This window comes from Podarcis liolepis, assembly GCF_965112155.1.
Source record: "Podarcis liolepis genome assembly, chromosome: 11".
In the NCBI taxonomy this organism is placed as follows: Eukaryota; Metazoa; Chordata; class Lepidosauria; order Squamata; family Lacertidae; genus Podarcis; species Podarcis liolepis.
The window spans coordinates 65,094,780-65,114,579 of NC_139565.1; the positions used below are offsets into that span (position 1 = coordinate 65,094,780).

Sequence of the window (19,800 nt, forward strand, 5' to 3'; positions counted from 1 at the left end):
GGGCGGCCCTGCTGCTCTTGGATGCACACCTGGTCAGGGCCGGCTCCAGATGTTTTGGCACCAGAGGCAAACCACAAATGGTGCCCCTCCCCACCAGGGAATTCCTGCATTGCTGGGGGTTGGGCTAGAGGGTTTAAATGGGAATCCATCTAGAATTGGAAGGGACCCCGTGGGCAGTCTAGTTCAAACCCCTCTAATGCAGGAATTGCCGTTGAAGAGTCCCTGGCAGGTGGACCACCGACCTCTGCTTAAAAACCTCCAAGCAACCTCAGAAGAGCATCTGCTGGATCAGACCATAGGCTCACCCAGTCCAGCCTCCTGTTCTCCCATTGGCCGACCAGATGCCTCTTCTGGGAAGCCTGCAAGCAGGATCCGAACCCAAGAGCATCACTCTCCCCTCCTGGGGTTTCCAGCAACTGGGATTCAAAAGTATTGCTGCCTCCGACTGTGGAGACAGAGGAGAGCCACTGGGTCTAGGAGCCTTTGATAGCCCTCTCCTTCTCCTCTTTCAAATGACACCATCTAGGTGTCAGGAGTTCAGCGTACACTTGAGTAGGACCCTGGCAGAGACACATGTGAATGGTTATTTGGACAAGGGAGGGTGAGGTTTCGTTTGAGGCTGAGAAAGGCAGTGGCTGACCCTGCCAGGAGCTCATCCTACTCTCGAGTAGGATCCTGGCAGAGGCACATCCCCGACTGGCGTGTTCCCTCCCTCCTGGTCTTTCGTTTGGGAGCTTCAAAAGCTTTCTTCAGCCCAAACATCACAGCGACCGATGCCAACAGACATCGGTACACTTAGGGATCCGCAGTGTCTTCGCATTTCGCGTAACAGACCTCAGCAACTCAGCATTTTGGCTAATCTACTTTATTTACATATAAACACACACGGAGCACTGCAACATGGCTCCCTCTCTCTCTAGCATCAGACAGCAAAGAGAAAAAGAACAAAGGACAATAGTCCTACTTCACGGAACACAAACATCCTGTCTCTGTCACTTCCCACTCTGTGGAGTCAAACATATACCGTCATGTGAAAGACAGCAATCCCATGACTGCAATCATGGAGCAGGAATTCTAACATCAGGTTGGTGGCCATCCCTGCCTTTTGCAGGAGCAAGTTCCATAGTCTGACTAAACCAAAGCATTCCAACAAAATGGAGAAGAACCCCCCACCTTCAGAGGTCATGGTCACCCCCTCCATCCCTCTGCCATACAGAAATCTCAGCTCAGGCACCCAGGACAGGTGGCCCTCCAGCCTTTGCTGAGAAACCGCCAAGGACGGAGATTCCACAGGCTCCCAAGGGAGTCTTCTGCACTCCTGAACAGCTCTTGCCCTCAGAAAGCTCTTCCTGATGTTGAGTCAGAATCTCCCTTCTCGTCCTTTGACTCCATTGGTTTGGCTCCTGCATGCTCTACGGGGGGTGAGGCCTCCCCCCCACCTCACAGCCTCCTTTGGGGTCTCTTGATGTCCTCATGATCCTGAGAGCAGCCGGGTCTTCATAGCTGGTGGGAAACTCAGACAGATGGGCAGGGTATAAATAATAAATCATTATTATTATCATTATTTTATTATTATTATTCCTGGTGCAGATCCCTCCATCTTCAGGGCCCTGGAGGTTCCCAAGGATATTTCAAAGTCTTTGCTTAGTAGTTGCTGGGTTTTTTAAATGTCCTTTTGGCAGGCATTTTAACCCAGCAAAATCCCTTGGATGTGGTTGTTAAGTCGTGGGTTGACATAGCAGCCGGCACAGCGATTTCTTCAAGTAGCTCTTTATTATGGTAAGCTGGAATACAACTAACTGCGAATAGCTCAGCCGGCCTGTATTTATAGGCAGCCGGCTGTCAACATTGTAACCACAACAGCCCAGAGTTCCCGCCTAAAATAACTGCCGCGGACCTGAGTGAAAACTATCTACAGACCTGAGTGAAAACTATATACAGTATCCCCCTGTTGGCCCATGGTGAAACTACACTACATAACACCCCTCCCCACCGAGATAAGGCGTTAGTTACAATCGTAATGGTTTCCTTATATACAGCACTACGCGTAATGGTTCAATTAAGCACAAAAGCATATCGGTTACATTTCCCATACTTAGACCAACAGTGATACCTGTCCAACAACATAGTCCTTTAAATAAGTTGGGCGCTTGGAAACTCTGCCAGACCGCCGGGGACTGGTAGCCAAGTCTGGAGGGCCACACAGTTCTCGCTGAGGCTGTGGTGCGACCCTAGGTGGCGTTGGAACCAACTCCCCTGGATCCGCTGCTGTGGGTGGAGCCTCCGCAAGTGTAGTGGTCTGAGTCTGTTCTGAAACGGCTTGGTTCGGCTCCACGCTGGCAGTTTGCGAGGGAGGTGTAGGTGGGGCCTCGCCATCTGTACGTGTCTCTTCTGGAGCCGCAAGCGCAGTTGGGGGCACCTCGGTAGTGTCCAAGTCCCCAACCCTGCGCCTAAGCTGGTCTATGTGCCGTCGCCACAAGCGTCCGTCTTCGAGTGCCACCTGGTACGAGCGAGGTCCAGTGACTCCCACTACTGTGGCTGGCACCCAAGGGATGTCCCCCACATAGTTCCGGGCAAAGACCTGGTTTCCTGGGACAAATGACCGTGGTGCGTTGGCACAGCCTGGGGGTTCAGCCACGGCAAAGTCTGGGTGTAGCCGGTCGAGCGGTGACCTGAGGCGGCGGCCCATAAGCAGTTCAGCAGGACTCCTCCCTGTGGCCGCATGAGGGGTGATGTGTTGCACGAACAAGTATTCGGCGACCCGCTCATGCCAGTCTCCCTGGTCCAGGCGCGCCAGTGCCTCTTTTGTCGAGCGCACCATTCTTTCTGCTTGCCCGTTGCTGGATGGATGAAAGGGTGCCGTTAGGGCATGGCGGATGCCCAGTCCCAAAAGATACCGCTCAAACGTGCCTGACGTGAACTGCGGTCCGTTGTCAGAGACAAGGACATCAGGACACCCATGCGTTGCAAACAGGCCTCGCAGCACCCGGATGACAGCTTCGGTAGTGGTGGAGGGCATCAGGGCGACCTCCAGCCATTTGGAATAGGCGTCCACCACTACCATAAAGGTCCGGCCGTGAAAGGGGCCAGCCAGATCGATGTGCACCCTCGACCAGGGTGTCTTTGGCGTCTCCCAGGTGTGTCCCTTAGCTGCCGGTGGTGCAGGCCTCGACTCCTGGCACGCTTGACAGGCGGACACCCAGGCAGTGATGGCATCGTCCATATTAGGCCACCAGACGTAACACCGAGCCAACGCCTTCATTTTGACAATTCCCGGGTGGCCAACGTGCAGAGCCTCCAGGACGCGCTGACGGAGTCCCTGGGGAATCACGACACAGTCTCCCCACAGCAGGCAGCCGCGATGAGCTGAGAGTTCATGTTGTCTGGTTGCGAAGGGCTGGAACTCCGATGCAAAAGGCCCTTGTGGCCACCCCCTCCACACCCAGTTGAGCACCCGGCTGATGGTGCGATCCTGGGCAGATGCGGAGGCCACAGTGGCAGCCGATACAGGCGCTGCCGGAAGATCCTCAATCAGAAGGAGCGATGAAGCTGGAGCCGGGTCTTCCACAAATGCTGGAAGAGGGCAACGGCTGAGGGCGTCGGCATGGCCCATCGATTTCCCCGGGCGATGGATGAGCCGGTAGTGGTAGGCAGCCAGGAAAACAGTCCATCGCAGCATGCGTGGTGAGAGGACCGGTGGAGTTGAACGATCACCGGCGAGGAGGCCCAGGAGTGGCTTGTGGTCAGTGATGAGGTCAAAAGTCCTGCCATAGAGGTATTCATGGAACCTCTTCACTCCAGCCACAAGTGCCAATGCCTCCTTGTCGAGCTGGCTGTAATTCCGTTCCGTCGGAGATAGTGTCCTGGAAAAGTAGGCGAGCGGTGCTTCTCTTCCATCTGGAAAACGGTGACTAAGGACAGCACCGATGCCAAAAGGTGAGGCGTCGCAGGCAAGGACCAGCGGCCTGGATTCACTGTACTGTACCAGCACACTGTCTGAAGAAAGGAGAGCCTTGACCGCGTTGAAGGCCGCCGTCTCCCGATGACCCCAGGCCCAAGGCGTCTTAGTGCTAAGGAGTCGGTGAAGAGGCTCAGCCACTGTGGCTTTGTGGGGCAGGAACATGTTATAAAAGTTCAGCAGCCCCAGGAATGCCTGCAACTCCGTTTTGTTCTTTGGGGTGGGGGCCTGCTGGATAGCGCGGATCTTGGATGTGGTTGGATGAAGACCGGAGGCATCGATAAGATAGCCCAGGAACTCTACCTGTGGAACGGCGATCTGGCACTTCTCCCTCTTTACCTTGAGCCCGGCCTCCTGGAACCTGGTCAGCACGGCACGGAGGCGCTCGAACAGCTGCTGGTGTGAGTCTGCAGACACCAAGACGTCATCAAAATATGGTACCACGCCCGGAAGCCCTTGCAGGAGACGCTCCATAAGGCTTTGGAAGATACCAGGAGCCACACTCACCCCGAACTGCAACCGGCGGCAACGGAATGCCCCCCGGTGGGTGACGATCGTCTGGGCTTCAGCAGTGGCATCATCGACTGGCAGTTGTTGATAGGCTTGGGCAAGGTCCAGCTTAGCGAAGACCTTACCCTCACCCAGGGAATGCAGCAGGTGTTGGACAACAGGAACCGGATAAGCGTGCTGCTGAAGTGCCTTGTTGATCGTGCACTTGTAGTCAGCGCAGATTCTCACCGACCCATCTGGCTTGACAGGTGTGACGATGGGGGTTTCCCACTTTGCGTGGTCAACCGGCTCCAAAACTCCTTGGGCGATCAGTTTGTCCAGTTGTTCGTCCACCTTAGCCTTGAGAGCAAAGGGAACCCGGCGTGGCTTTAGCTTGATGGGGGCGACTTGTGGATCAAGGCTAAAGGAGATGGGCGTACCTGTATATTGGCCCAAGGTGCCGTCAAAAACCTCGGCAAAGTCTTTGACCAGACCCTCAGTCTCTGCGTTAGAGATGCAGTTGATGCCAGTGACTTCCAGGCCGAGGGCATCAAACCAGTCTAGCCCTAGGAGGCTTGGCCGCTGACCTTCGACCACCACCAACCGGAGCAGGCCCGAAAAATCCTTGAAGGCGATCCGGAACCGGCCAACGCCTACCACGGGAATGTCGTTTCCCTGGTAGTCTCTCAGGTGTACGCGGTGAGAGTCGAGTTGCCTTTTGGACACTCTGGGTACCAGTCTTTTGATGGTGCTCCATGACACGATGGACAGGGCAGACCCGGTGTCGATCTCCATGTCACATGGAGCTCCTTCAATGAGCACCGTGACGTTCAGCTTGCGTCGCGTAGGCGAGTCGGTTTGGCCAATCGTGGTTCCAGACGGGCAGCGGCAGTTGGTGAGAGCGAAACAACTTTCCTTGGCAGACTGGAGTGAAGACTTGGACTTGCGAGTCGATGAAGGGGGGGTGTCAGACGGAGCCGATCGGCAGACCTTAGCGATGTGGCCCCTTCTGGAACACTTCCTACAGATGGCGTCTCTGAATCGACACTTGGCACGGGAATGGTTGCCTCCGCAGCCAGCACATTCCAGTTGGCCCTTGGACTTCTGTTGGAACTTCCTGCGCTCCCGCTTTGTCTGGTGCACGTCATCGTCTTCACTGGAGGATGCCTCCTCACTGCTGGCCTCTTCATGATGCACCGGAACTGGCTCCCTAGCAAGACGCGGGCTGCTGGACTTGCGGATCTCCTGGGCGGAGCGTTCAGCAGCTTCTGAGGCCACAGCCTCCTCAATGGCTTTCTGTAGCGTGAGGTCTGGCTTGGCTAGGAGGCGCCGTTGCAGATGGATGTCCCGGACCCCGCAGACGATTCGATCCATCAGGGCATCGTCTAAGTCTCGGAACTCACAGTGCATTGCAGCCTGTCGCAGGGCGGTGGTGTAGTTGTTGATTGACTCCCCCTCTGCCTGGTTCCGGTGGTAGAACGCATGGCGGGCAGCAATCTTGGACGGCTTTGGTGCGTAGTGGTTGCGGAGCTTCTCTTGGATCGTGTCCCATGGTGTTGCCTGGACTGCTTCAGGCGCAACCAACGCTCGGGCCGTCTCAAACACCTCAGGCCCACAGAGGCTGAGGAATAGGCCCTGCTTCCGATCCTTTGATACTGCTGTCAGCTCGTTGGCTTGGAGGTAGCAGTCGAACCGAGCGAGGTAGGAGTCCCATGATTCAGAGGCTGGCGCAAACGGCGGTAGAGGCACAAGTGAAGCCATGATTCCGATGCCGGCGTGAAGGGCGATGGATGGAACACAGTGCTCTAGCCAGAACAGTCAGCTCTGAATTGGTTCTGCCCAGTGATTTCGCTCAGTGATTTCGCTCTGTGATTCAGCTCAGTGATTCAGCTCAGTTCAGAGGCTGGCCGCATCTGGCTGTGCTCTGATGTCCATCAATCCCACCTTCGTCGCCAGTGTTAAGTCGTGGGTTGACATAGCAGCCGGCACAGCGATTTCTTCAAGTAGCTCTTTATTATGGTAAGCTGGAAAAGAACTGACCTACGAACAGCTCAGCCGGCCTGTATTTATAGGCAGCCGGCTGTCAACATTGTAACCACAACAGCCCAGAGTTCCCGCCTAAAATAACTGCCGCGGACCTGAGTGAAAACTATCTACAGACCTGAGTGAAAACTATATACAGTATCCCCCTGTTGGCCCAGGGTGAAACTACACTACATAACAGTGGTGGTTCCCCCCTCTCATTCCTGGGCTCCTGGCTTGACCCTTCCATTCCCTGTCCAAGGCTTAAACAAGAGATTTGCAGAGGCCACATTTTCTCCAGAGTCTGGGAATAAACAACGAGTGTGAGGCCAGGATGGGGTGTGTGTGTGGATGACCCTTTGCATCTGTTTTTATGGCTTTGGTTTTCTGGTGCTATTCAGGGAAGTGGAGAGGAAGCAATATTCTGGGATGGAGGCAGCTCTTCCCTGAATGCTTTGAGGCAGAGAAACACAGATCCCTTTCTGCCCCTGGAGGGGACACTCTCTCCAGCACTGCGTTGTCTGAAGCTGTAGGGGTTGTGCCAGAAGGTCAGATTGGCCAACCAACCATTTTTCAATATATATTTTAAAAAATTATTTCAGCACATAACATCATACAGAAAAATAATATCCCACCCGACACCGAAAGCTGGTGCTTGGACAATGTGTAGCAGATAACATCCCAGAAACATAATAAGCTATTATCCCAGACTTCTATCTATAGAGAAGGCAATGAACAGTTTCAATGAAGCAGAAAGTTTTATAATGTGAGCCTCCATTTTAGCCATGCACATGGCCAAGCTGTGCCAATCACTTACAAAGGAGTCTTTGGGCTTCAAGCTTTGTGCCAATTTTATTTTATTCTTTAATTCTTCCGTAAGCGCTCTTTGACATAGTTTATTGTTCCAGTAATCAGAGAAGCCCCTTTTGGGGTTCATCCAGACTTCCACCTCTCCATTGCTAGAAAGCACGGATCCAGGCAGTTTTCCTCCTGCCCTGTGCCTTCTAGCCACAGGTCTGAGCTCTTTTGCCTTTGTCCCCCACTTCCCCCCAGAAAACCTCCTGTTCTGCCAATCTGGAGAAAACCCAGTTGCTCTTCGTTCCAATTCAGCGCTGAAACACAGGTTTTCCTGGGGGAAAGCAGCAGCAGCAGTGTGAATGAGCCCTAAGTTCTTCCACTATCTTGTTTTTATCTGCCTGGCTACAAGCAGAAAGAGAACTAACTAGAGTTTTGAGCAGCAAGTTAATTTTGTCTCCCGTGAAAAGACTGAGGAGAGCCAGATCCGGACATTTTGTCCAGCAATTGCTTCTTTAATTGGACAAATTCTTCCTCGCAGAACCGAGCCACTTTCCCACATGGCCACCCCACAGCATTCTACACCCCCTCCAGCCGTTTGGTGCGTAGGAGGAGCTATTATGGGCTACCCATACAGGCGTGCAAGGTGCCATTTTGCCCTATTTTAAGTGCCACCTCTTTTGCTGAGGCCGATTTAAAAGGAGGCATCACCCTCCATGTTGAGGTCCCCCCCCCTCTGCGCTGATAGCAACTGCCATTCAGCTTCTTCAAACCATCTGCCTTGTGCTGTCTGAAGCTGTTGTGCAGGGATCCTCTACCAGAAAGTCAGATTAGTCCTTTGGCCATTTTAGTCCTGGACTCTCGAGGGATCTCAGCAGCGACCCAGAAAACATGAATCATTCTGTAGGTTGTCTGAAGCCAGCAGTTTGGGGACCCTGTGTCCCTCCAGATGGAACTGAATCCCACTCCGTTCAGCCCTAACCATTAGTCCTGCTGGCTGGGGCTGATGGGATGCAGGGTCCTAGCAGCACCTGGATGGGAGGAGCTTTCTGCATGCAAAGGAGTTGCTCTGCCCGTGAGCCACGGCCTCTGCCCCTTTGGCGCAATCTGGCACGCTAGTGGGGGAGACAATAAACGGCGGTATTTTGTGCCGATGGTATTTGGAAATGCAGGGTTATAGTGATAGAACTGATTCCTGGAGGAAGAGGAGGAGGAGAGACCATAGAGAAGGAACTGGGTAGAGCAATCGACACAGGTCACAGCTGGCCAGAAATGTTACTAATCCGGCGCACAATGCGTCAACTGCACCTGAGGAAATTGCACTGCTATTCCATTCTGTGTGCATTTAAGAAAAACTAATTTTCTGAGCTCTGGTGGGAAATGTAGGAGAGGGATGTTTGGATCATGATGAGTGAAGAAAAGTGTGGCTCTTCTGCAGGAATGTCAACACGTTGTCTCCCATCCAATTTGAAACCATACCGAACCTTCTTAGCTCCACAAAGGTGCCAGAGGGTCTATTGCTGCCCCACTAGGAGAAAGCCAAGGAAGTATTCCTTGCAGAAGCCACCCAGGATGGTGGAGCACTTTGCATGCCAGGCATGGGGGGGGGCAGAAGTTTGCCCAGAATTCCTTCTCTCCCCACAGAGACGTCTTGCACTGAGTGGCACCTGGTCCTGTGTACCCACACAGGACCCAAGCCGGGCGTTGGCATGGGTGCTTTGGCTTGTCCGCAGGGTGGGGGTGGGGGTGGAGAGGACACTGTCTTGCTTTCTGCCTGTTTATTTCCCTCACACCCCTCTTTCTCTTCGCAGATCTTTGCCCTCTTTGCTTCTCTTCCGAGTCCTTTCCTGCTTCTCTTCACCCCTCTGGGTCCTAGTCCCACTCTGCCCTCTGGCCTCGCTTGCACACGTCCGCCTGGCGTTCCTCGGAGGGTGGGTATGCCAGCTGTGCAAGAGGAGGGGCAGGGCTGGCCGCGTTGAGGAGACGGCTGGCAGCTGCGGGCGCTGGGCTCCCTTTCCCTGGAGATGGAGAGAGGCTTTGCAGCTGCCTCCCAGGAGGGTCTCCAGCCCAGCCCCCTGCCCTGCACACCTGCCCCTTGGACAGAGCGAATGTTGTGCTGCTCCTGCACCAAACAGGTGGGGAGCTACCAAGGTGGGGGGGGCAGGGGGCAGAAACCCCACCTTGTTTGGATGTTGCCATGCTGACCCCCCTGGGCTGCTGTTTGGGGTGAACCCGAGATGAATCTTATAGAGCCCCCTTCTGGCATGTGGCTAAGGTTACCAGACGTCCCCATTTCCCGGGGACAGTCCCCAGATTTACAAATCAGTCCCCTGGCAAAATCCTATCATTCCGACTCATTTCAATGGATTCATTGAAAAAAACCTGGTAACCTGAGGCTAAGGACACACAGGCCCTTGTCCCTCGGTGGAGTGTGGGGTGGCCCCACAGCCTTTGCTCTCCTGACACTGATACTGTCAGCAGGCAGAGCTGCATAGAATCCTAGCTCTGTAGTGTTGGAAGATACTCCCAAGGGTCATCTAGCCCAACCCTCTGCAGGAATCACAGGTTTTGACCTTTAAAGCCCTTTGTGGCTTAGGGCCCTCGTATCTATGGGACCGGCTCTCCTGGTCTGCCCCGCAGAGGACCTTAAAGTCCATGAATAACCATAGTTTAGAGGTCCCGGGCCCTAAGGAAGCCAGACTATCCTCCACCAGGGCCAGGGCCTTCTCAGTGATGGCTCCAACCTGGTGGAATGCTCTGTCCCATGAGACCAGGGCCCTGCAGGATTTAACTTCCTTCCGTTGGGCCTGTAAGATAGAGCTATTCCGCCTGGCTTTCAATTTGAGCTTAGCCTAATCTTTTATTTCCCTTCTCTTCCTTCCCCCTCCCCCTTTTATGAAGATCACCTGCTTTGAGACCCCACAGCTAATTCTCCCCTGGCCTCCTCGGTGGCCCAAGTAGGACCAACTCAGCCAGCTAGACCTGGGATTATCTAATGCTTATTGGATGGATTTCCCCCAAATTGATTTCTGAACTTTGAATTTTATTGTTATTCATGTTTTTATACTGTATTTTATGCTGCTTCTATGTTGTATTACAATTAAGTGTTTTAAATTTGTTGTTAGCCGCCCTAAGCCCGGTTTTCTGAACCGGGAAGGGCGGGGTATAAATAATAATAATAATAATAATAATAATAATAATAATAATAATAATAATAATAATTTGCTGTGAGAGGGCAAAGAGCACCTGAGCTCACCTGAGCGCCTTCTGGGCAGCTGCTGTTCCTAATGGGGAGAAGAGGAAACGCATCAGAGAGAGAGCTGGAGGTGGACCACCGAGGCCCGAGTTCAAATCTCTGCCTGGCTACGAAGCTCATTGCCAGGGACTGACCCTCAGCCTTGCAGGGTGGCTGGGAGCGAAAAGGGGGAGGCCCTCTGGCCCCCTCCCTGCTGCGAGCTCCTCTCTGCTCCTGGGCTTGCCTCCATCCCAACAGAAAGGGCAGTCGATCTGATGTCCACCCAGATCTCCAGGCTCGGCCTGGGACTCCGGCCAGCGGCGGACGGTGGCGACTCAGAGCGCCTCTTCTTTGCCTGCAGGCGAGATCAAGTGTGAAGCGCCAAACAACAAGCTGGACAAGTTTATGGGGACGCTCCTCTTCAAGGGGGAGAAGTACGCCCTGGACAACGAGAAGATGCTGCTGAGGGGCTGCACCATCCGCAACACGGACTGGTGCTTCGGACTGGTCATCTTTGCAGGTGAGAGCAGCTGGGCGAGAGAAGCAGGAGGAAGGCACCAAACGCCTCTGGTGTAAAAGCCCCTCTCACTGGGATTGGGGGTGGGGGTGGCCTCTAGCTCTTGAAAGGGGTCTTTTGCCCACGGCTTGGGGGGGGGCACAGATAAGAGCCTGGCTTGTGGGCAGGGCCAGATTGAGGTTTGAGGAGGCCCTCAGCTCCTGAAGGGAATGGGGCCCTCTCTATGTCCAGCTGTCAACAACAAATTGTCTCTGTTTTTTGTGTTGAATATATGCTTTATGGTAATTTATGGACCTAATACGTCCATACACAACACAAAACACTGTTGCTGCATGTAGGTTTTATTTTATTTGTTTTTTATCTTATATTTTGGAAATGTGCATCCAGTTTATTTTTCATTAATTTTTTGTGGGGGGCCCCAAGAGAGCAGGGCCCTAAGCTAGAGCTTGTTTAGCTTATACATAAATCCAGCACTGCTTGTGGGGCTGCCAAGCTCCTCCCTTCCCTAGATTCCTGCCTTGCAGGGGTGTGGTGCAGTGGTTAAGAGCGGTAGACTCGTAATCTGGGGAACCGGGTTCGCGTCTCCGCTCCTCCACCTGCAGCTGCTGGGTGACCTTGGGCCAGTCACACTTCTTTGAAGTCTCTCAGCCCCACTCACCTCACAGAGTGTTTGTTGTGGGGGAGGAAGGGAAAGGAGAATGTGAGCCGCTTTGAGACTCCTTAAAGGGAGTGAAAGGCAGGATATCAAATCCAAACTCCTCCTCCTCCTGGACTAGATGGACCTCAGAGTCCCTTCCAGCCAGGGGCGTCTTACCCATAGAGGTTAGTGGCGCGGGGCGCCAGGGCACCGGATATGCTTAAGACAGCCATGCTTAAAAAGGTGTAGTCATAGGTATATCAGTATTCAAATCTGAATTGTCACATTGTGTTATTAGTGTTATCATGGTTTCTGTTGTATGTGTCTTTTGCGGTTGTTGTTGGTATTGAAAAAATGATTAAATAAATAATAATAAGAAGAAAGTTGGCCATGCTTCCAACTCTGCACCGCTCTGATTCTGCAAAGCCCCTGCGTCTCCCACAGGGCCCAGGATGCCCAGAGCCCGTCCCACCTGGTGGGGTCCCTCTGCCCCTTCTGCAGCCTGAAAGGGGGCTGACTCTCGCAGGTGTGCCTGCTTCTCTTTGCCTTCCCTCAAATCCACCGGCGGCTGCCATTTCTCAGGGTCTCATGCCTCCCAGGAGGTGCTTTGATCTGGAAATTAAAATCCGACCGTGCAACAAAAAAACCAGACTTTTGTTTGAACTGCCAGGGCCAGACACCAAGTTGATGCAGAACAGCGGAAGAACCACCTTCAAACGGACCAGCATTGATCGCCTGATGAACTACTTGGTGCTGGTGGTGAGTGCGAACGGCGCTTCGCTCCATCTCTTGCCATTCCAGCTGAGGGGCTTCCTCACAAAAGTAGGGAGGGAGGGGGAGGGGGCACGAGAATAGCAGCAAAGGGGGGCATGCATGGACTTTATTCATAAGAGATTTGGAAATAAATTATTTCTTCCCTCCTTCTTTGCAAGGACCAGGCAGCAACTAAAGTTCCTCACATCAGTAGATGGTAGATTTAGGGAGTGGGGTTAGAAATTTACTGGCATTTGCGGGGTGGGGGTGGGGGTTAGTTCATGGATTAGCTTTTATAAAGTTTTTGTCCTCTTGGTTTCTGAGCTTTCCCGTCAGTTTTGCCATCTCGGCAAAGTCCATCAGCTTGGTCTGCCATTCCTCTCTGGTAGGGACTTTATCTTCTTTCCACCTCTGGGCTAATAACATCTGGGCAGCTGTTGTTCCATACACAAAAAGTCTTTTCTGCTCCTTTGGGATATCGGCACCTATGATTCCTAATAAAAATGCTTCTGGTTTTTTCAACAAAAGTTATTTAAAACATTTTTTTCATTTCATTGTATATCATTTTTTGACAATGTTCTTTTACATAAACTCTGTATCTTTACAGTGGGACACAGATGTTCTTCTGCTTTCTGCCCTCCCCTTTCCTTGCAGATCTTTGTTCTTCTGGCCGCCATGTGCTCAGTGCTGGCCATTGGCAACAGCATCTGGGAGTACAAGAAAGGCTCTGCCTTCCAGGTCTACCTGCCCTGGCCGCACGACGTCCACTCGGCCTTCTATTCCGCCTTCCTCATGTTCTGGTCTTACGTCATCATCCTCAACACGGTGGTGCCCATCTCCCTCTACGTCAGGTAAGCGAGGGGGGGGGAGGCACGTGCCCTGCGCCAGCTCCCAAACGGCCCATTTTGCACTGGGGTGTTCGTGTATGTGTCTTTGTCACAGTCCGGTCTACGGGCGATCGAAGTCCTGGCTGAGGACGTCGGGACTGGGGGCACGATGGCAGGGTGGGAGCAGGATGGTGGGGCCCGCCCCCTCCCTCCGCCACTGGAGGAAGTTGCTGCATTTGGGATTTTGTACTTTAAGGAAGAGGCCAGTCCAAGCGTGAGCCAAAATGAGTGGGAGGTGTCCCAGCATGCCCTGCTCCTCTAGCCCTGCTTTCGCTTCCTTGGCACAAATAAAGGCACCAAGAGGGCCAGCCTCCCCCCCTTTCTGGTGTATTTCCTCCTCTTGCCCAACCAGGGCGGGCAGTGTGCTCTGGCAGCCCAACCCTGGGGGGGGGGACATAGCGCATTGGCAAGGCTGGTGAGCTTTTTGAAGGCACTCTGTGACTCTCCTTTGACTCTGCAACGATGGCGCTATGCCCAGGCTCTGACTCAGCTGATTCCTTCTTCATAGTGGACGTGGCATCGCGCTTACAGTGGTACCTTGGTTCTCAAACTTAATCCATCCCGGAAGTCCGTTCCAAAACCAGAGCATTCCAAAATCAAGGCGCAATTTCCCATAGAAAGTAATGCAAAATGGATGAATCCGTTCCAGACCTTTAAAAACAACCCCTTAAACTAACCCACACAGGATTACAATTTGTTTCAACCCGCTTATGGAGACTATCAGAGGTCACAAAGAGAAAGGAAAAATATATGAAAATAACAAGAAGAGATGTGGAAAATAACAAGAAAGGATTGGATAGAATTGTGAACACTATTTGGACAGATTTGTGGATATTAAAGCAGCAGCGACAACAAGATGATTGGATCCCTTTCGGAACTTGAAATATGGGTACCCACAACAAAAAATTTAAAATTTGGCTTTGTAATTTGGAATTTATGTGATTTGATTTGATTTGATTGGTCTGTTAATAAAAATTATTAAAAAAAACAAACAAACCCTAAAACAGCAATTTAACATGAATTTTACTATCTAACGAGACCACTGATCCATAAAATGAAAGCAATAAACCATGAACTGCAGTCATACAATCCATCAATCAGTAACTGAACTGGGTTCCACACAGTCACAGAAACAAAACAAAAAAGCCGCAAAAACAAAAATGCAAAATAAATAGCAAAAAGAGACAGACCTCAGCGTAACACTCAAAACGGAGCACGTTCGGCTTCTGAATAAGGTTCGCAAAATGGAACACTTACTTCTGGGTTTGCAGTGTTTGGGTTCCAGGTTGTTTGAGTACCAAGGCATTTGAGAACCAAGGTACCACTGCACTTCATGGGCTCCAGGGAGGATGCTTGCGACTTCTGTGTCAGGGGAAGGTCAGGGGATGAGGGAGATGGAGCCGCGGTCCCTGGCCAGACACTTAGAAATGCCTTTTCCTCGAGGGAGCAGCTGGTTCCAGATTCCCAGCATGCGCTTGTGCTGCAGTTTATGGACTACATTTCTGTCCCACCCTCCTTCCTCCAAGTTGCTCAAGGGGGTGTGCAGAGTTCTCTCTCCTCTCTTTGGTCCTTGCATTAACCCTGCAAGGGAGGCTGAGAGACAGCGACTGGCCAAAGGTTGTCCAGGGAGCCGCGTGCTCAAGTGGTGCCCGGAAAGCTGGCCTTCCAAATCCTAGCATGGCGTTCTAACCACTACGCCATGCTGCCTCTGCACACAGGTCACCCCCCCGATTCCCCCCCCCCCGGAAGCGGCTTCTGTGATGGCCTCTTGCAGCTTGCAAAGGGACCCCAAGCGCCAGGAAGCTTTTCCTGCCAGGTCTCCAGCCCATTCCTTGGTCTCCCCTCCTTCCTCTCGTTCAGCGTAGAGATCATCCGTCTGGGCAACAGCTTCTACATTGAGTGGGACCGCAAGATGTACTACCCCCTTAATGACACCCCTGCCCAGGCCCGGACCACCACCCTCAACGAGGAGCTGGGGCAGATCAAGTACATCTTCTCCGACAAGACGGGGACCCTCACCCAGAACATCATGGTCTTCAACAAGTGCTGCATCAACGGGAAGACCTACGGTAGGGGGCGCTCTCCTGGGGCTGCTGCATCCGTCCATCTCTTGGAAATAATTTTTATTTGATCTTACAATTATAAGATTACAACAATACAAAATACATATCCATATTTAGGGAGTTCTCCCAATCTCTGCACCTTCCCCTCCATGGCTCCAGTTGTCAACTTTTTCAATTGTTCCAGAATCCATATTTTATATCACTCCATTTTGTCCATAGTATCTGTGTTACTGCAAACCTGCTAATGTTTTCATCTACTTACAGCTGTCTCCCAGATATATTGTAAATTTCCCCCCATCCTTTATTAAAGCTTTGGTCTTCTTGATTCCTGAGCTTTCTGGGCAGTTTTGCCATTTCGGCAGAGTCTAATAGCTTAGTTTGCCATTCTTCTCTGCTAGGGACTTTGTCTTCTTTCCATCTCTGGGCTAATAGCATCCCTGCGGCTGTCGTCGCATACATTAAAAGTCTTTTCCGCTCCTTTGGAATATGGACCCTTTGCCGGCCTGCTCTCCCCCCCCCCCCCGAGATTTTGTTCATCCATTAGTCCCAGTCAGCATGGGTGGCTTAGGGGAAGGAAAGATGGTTCGGATACTTCAGCTGGTGTAGAATTCAGCGGCCAGGTTGCTCACTGGAGCAAAATTGTTTGAGCATATTATACTAATCCTTGTCCAACTGTGCTGGCTACCGATTAGTTTCTGGGCCCAGCTCAAAGTGCTGGTTTTGACCTATAAAGCCTTAAGCAGCTCAGGACTGCAATACCTCAAGGACCGCCTCTTCCCCTATAAACCTACCTGGACCCTGAGATCACCTTCTGTGTGCCTCCTTCGTGTGCCTCCTCCTTGAGAAGTCCAGAGGGTGGCAACACAATAACAGGGCCTTCTCTGCAGTGGCTCCCCATCTGTGGAATGCTCTCCCTAGGGAAGTTCAACTGGCGCCTTCATTATACACCTTTAGGCGCCAGACAAAAATGTTCCTTTTTAACAAGGCCTTTGTTGATAAGTTTGACATCCTATACCCTTTTAAATGGGTACACAGGTGGCGCTGTGGGTTAAACCACAAAGCCTAGGACTTGCCGATCGGGAGGTCAGCAGTTCGAATCCCTGCAACGGGGTGAGCTCCCGTTGCTCAGTCCCTGCTCCTGCCAACCTAGCAGTTCGAAAGCCCACCAAAGTGCAAGTAGATAAATAGGTACCACTCCGGCAGGAAGGTAAACGGCGTTTCTGTGCGCTGCTCTGGTTCGCCAGAAGCGGCTTAGTCCTGCTGGCCACATGACCCAGAAGCTGTACGCCAGCTCCCTCAGCCAGTAAAGTGAGATGAGCGCCACAACCCCAGAGTCAGCCACAACTGGACCTAACGGTCAGGGGTCCCTTTACCTTTTTTACCCTTTTAAAATGTGGCTCTTTTTGGTGTGGGTGGGTGTTATTGGGTTGTTGTTTTTATTCTGATTATTTATGTTGTGATCTTTTCTGTGAACTGCCCTGAGACCTCCGGGTATAGGGCGGTATATAAATTCAATAAATAAATAAATTCAATAAATAAATAAAGTGCCAATACAGGAACCATTTAGACCTTCTGGAGCCCCACACCTGCACCTGTTTTTCAATGCCAGCCTGCTGTCTTGCCTGCTTCCCGATGGGCAGTTGTAGATCATTGGCCAGGGTCCCAAAGGTGCCCCTGTCGTCCCGCTGGCACAAACTGGCCCAGGCCCGGAATTCACAGCCAGGTGTGCATTTGTTGTCCTCTCAGCTGGGCTCTGTGCTTCTCGCCCACAGGGGATGTCTTTGACTTGGACGGACAACGGGTGGAGATTACGGAGGTAAGGGGCTGCGAGGGGTCACAGGGTGGCAGGCAGGGCCACTGGGCATTGTTGTGGTTCCAGCCCTGCCCGGCACTTGCCAGGATGTGTCCCAGTGTGGCGGCTGAAGTGGACAAAAGGAATTTCGACTCCCCCCCTTGCACCTTGAGCTTCCCTCCTGGACATTTCCTTCTTCCTCTCCTCTCTCGGGGGAAGTTCTGGACCTTCTGGGTCAAGGCTGCCATTGCCCTGGAGTTTGGCAGGTTGGTCCCCAGAGCAGCCAGCTGCCTGGGAAGAACGAGGGGCCTCTGCGTGGTCTTTCGTGGTCTTTCTCCAGCCAGAAGGAAGGAAGGCAGATGAGCCCAGAGAAGTTCTCATGGTGGCAACCTTTCTCTCGCCCCCCCTCTTTCAGAGTACCCCAAAAGTTGACTTCTCCTACAACCCCCTCGCTGACCCCAAATTCTCCTTCTACGACCAAAGCCTGGTGGAGGAAGTGAAGGCGGGAGACGTCATCACCCACAAGTTTTTCCGCCTCCTTTCTCTCTGCCACACGGTGATGCCAGAAGAGAAGAAGCCAGGTGAGGGGGAGGGGTGGAGCTGTGCCTCCTGCCTTGCAGGGGTTGGACTAGATGACCCTCAGGATCCCATTCTGCAATTCTGTGGGGAGACAGCACCTCTGGCTCAGAGCAGCGGTGTAGCCTGTGGGGAGAGGAGGGGACCTCGCCTGGGGGTGCTGTGCTGGGGGGCTCTTGTGGGTTGGACTCAGAAGGTCTCATGAGAACATAAAAAGAGCCCTTATGGGTCAGAAGCTGCGCCCTGTTCTCACAGGGGCCAAGCAGAAACCCGCAAGCAGGATCCGAGCCCAAGAGCAGCGATTCAGAAGAAGGAGGCAGAAAACATGGTAGCCACCCGTTGTCTTCTCCTCCAACATGAATTTGTCTAACCCTCTTCTAAAGCCATCCAAATTGGTGGCCATCCCTGCCTGCAGTAGGAGGGAGTTCCACGGGTTAGCTATGAGCTCACTCACACTTCTGCTCGTCCTGCGCCTTCTAAGCATGGGTTTTGCCTTTGCCCTGGAGAACCTGCTCTTTAGTCCTGAATTGGAACAAATGGCAGCCTGCTGATGGCTGTTTGTTCCGATTCAGCACCAAAGATGAGGCTTCCCCCGAGGAAAGCAGGGAGGCAAACGGAGGTGTGGATCAGCCCTGGGTGCTGCATGAAGAAGATCTTCCTTTTATCTGTCCTGAATTTTCCCAACATTCAGCATCGCTGGCTGCCCCTGAGTTCCAGTGTTATGAGCAATGCCAGATTGACGTATAAGCCAAACAAGCTATAGCTCAGGGCCCCACTCTCTTGGGGGCCCCAAAACATGTAAAGGAAAAAACTGGATGTACATTTCCAAAATATAAGGGGGGGGGACAAATAAAATTAAAACCTACATAGAGCAACCATGTTTTGTGTTGTGTAGGCTTCTATGATGTAAGTCCTGGGTCCCACCTGCTAGCCTGCTCCCTCAAATATCCCTGGTTTGCTCCTTTCTATATATAGGGTGCCCACATTCTGCATGGACTGGTTGCAGGGCTGTGCAAAGGGCTGAGTTATGAGTCTTTGTAAATTGTGTTTCTAAAGGAACTTTTGTTATTGCCAAATGCCAATGTGTTTGCATTATTAAGTTTTTTATGAATAAAAATCATTTTAAGTTAGAGCTTAATAATGATTTCACTATTAATATACTTCTTCTTAATTGTATTTCAGTTCAACAATTACTTTGATAAAATACATATTTTGTTATGTGCAAATGACTTGAGATACCTATTAGGTTCATAAATTACCATATAGCATATATTCAACACAAAAAAACAGTGACAATTTGTTGCTGACAAAGGACAGCTGGACATATAAAGGGCCCCATTCCCTTCAGGAGCTGAGGGCCTCATCCAACCTGAATCCGGCCCTGGTTATGAAAGAGGCAGAAAACCTCTCCCTGCCCCCCTTTGTCCAGGCCAGGCATCATTTTAGGAACTTTAAGGGAGTCTCTTCTTGGCCGCCTGTTCCCTCAAGACTCCCGAATCGGTTGCTGTGCTTGGGACTTTTCCGTCTCCCCCTTGCAAGTGACGCTGCCTCTCTCCCCCCCCCCCTTGCCCTCCCTGGCAGGTGAGCTGGTCTACCAGGCGCAGTCTCCGGACGAGGGGGCCCTGGTGACGGCCGCCCGGAACTTTGGCTTCGTCTTCCGCGCCCGGACCCCAGAGACCATCACCGTGGTGGAAATGGGGAGGACGATCGTCTATAAGCTGCTTGCCATCCTGGATTTCAACAATGTGCGCAAGCGGATGTCTGTCATTGGTGTGTTCCCCCTTCCTCCCCTCCCCCAAACCCCGGGCCTCGCCTGGGATTGGTTCTCAGGGAAATACTCTGCACATGCCCGGGTCTCCTCTTTGTGTCCTGGTGGAGTGGCTCTTGCTGAGTTGTTTCCACCAGCGCCAACCAGCTGGGCAGACTTTTTCGACAGGAGTTTGACTGAATTGGTGCAAAGCGATTTCCACTACCTGCTCGCTATAGAAAAGGAACTTCTAGGGGGCTGGACTCTTGCAAGAGCTCCAGTTCTGACACCCTTTGAGGGACTGCGTGAGAAAACCCCAGAAGAGAGAG

The 19,800-nt window shown here is 52.2% G+C and overlaps 1 protein-coding gene across 7 annotated transcripts in view; it reads left to right on the forward strand.

The window, feature by feature from the left end:
• Positions 1-19,800, forward strand: part of LOC310688868 (phospholipid-transporting ATPase ID-like) — an 81,129-nt gene that overhangs the window by 41,405 nt on the left and 19,924 nt on the right. For all 7 annotated transcript variants that reach the window (XM_083465769.1, XM_083465766.1, XM_083465765.1 and 4 more), the window contains 7 exons: positions 10,861-11,019; positions 12,324-12,412; positions 13,061-13,257; positions 15,154-15,362; positions 17,129-17,172; positions 17,564-17,729; positions 19,306-19,494. In XM_083465769.1, coding sequence (XP_083321895.1) covers positions 10,861-11,019; positions 12,324-12,412; positions 13,061-13,257; positions 15,154-15,362; positions 17,129-17,172; positions 17,564-17,729; positions 19,306-19,494 — 1,053 coding nt within the window. The remainder of the gene's footprint in view (positions 1-10,860; positions 11,020-12,323; positions 12,413-13,060; positions 13,258-15,153; positions 15,363-17,128; positions 17,173-17,563; positions 17,730-19,305; positions 19,495-19,800) is intronic.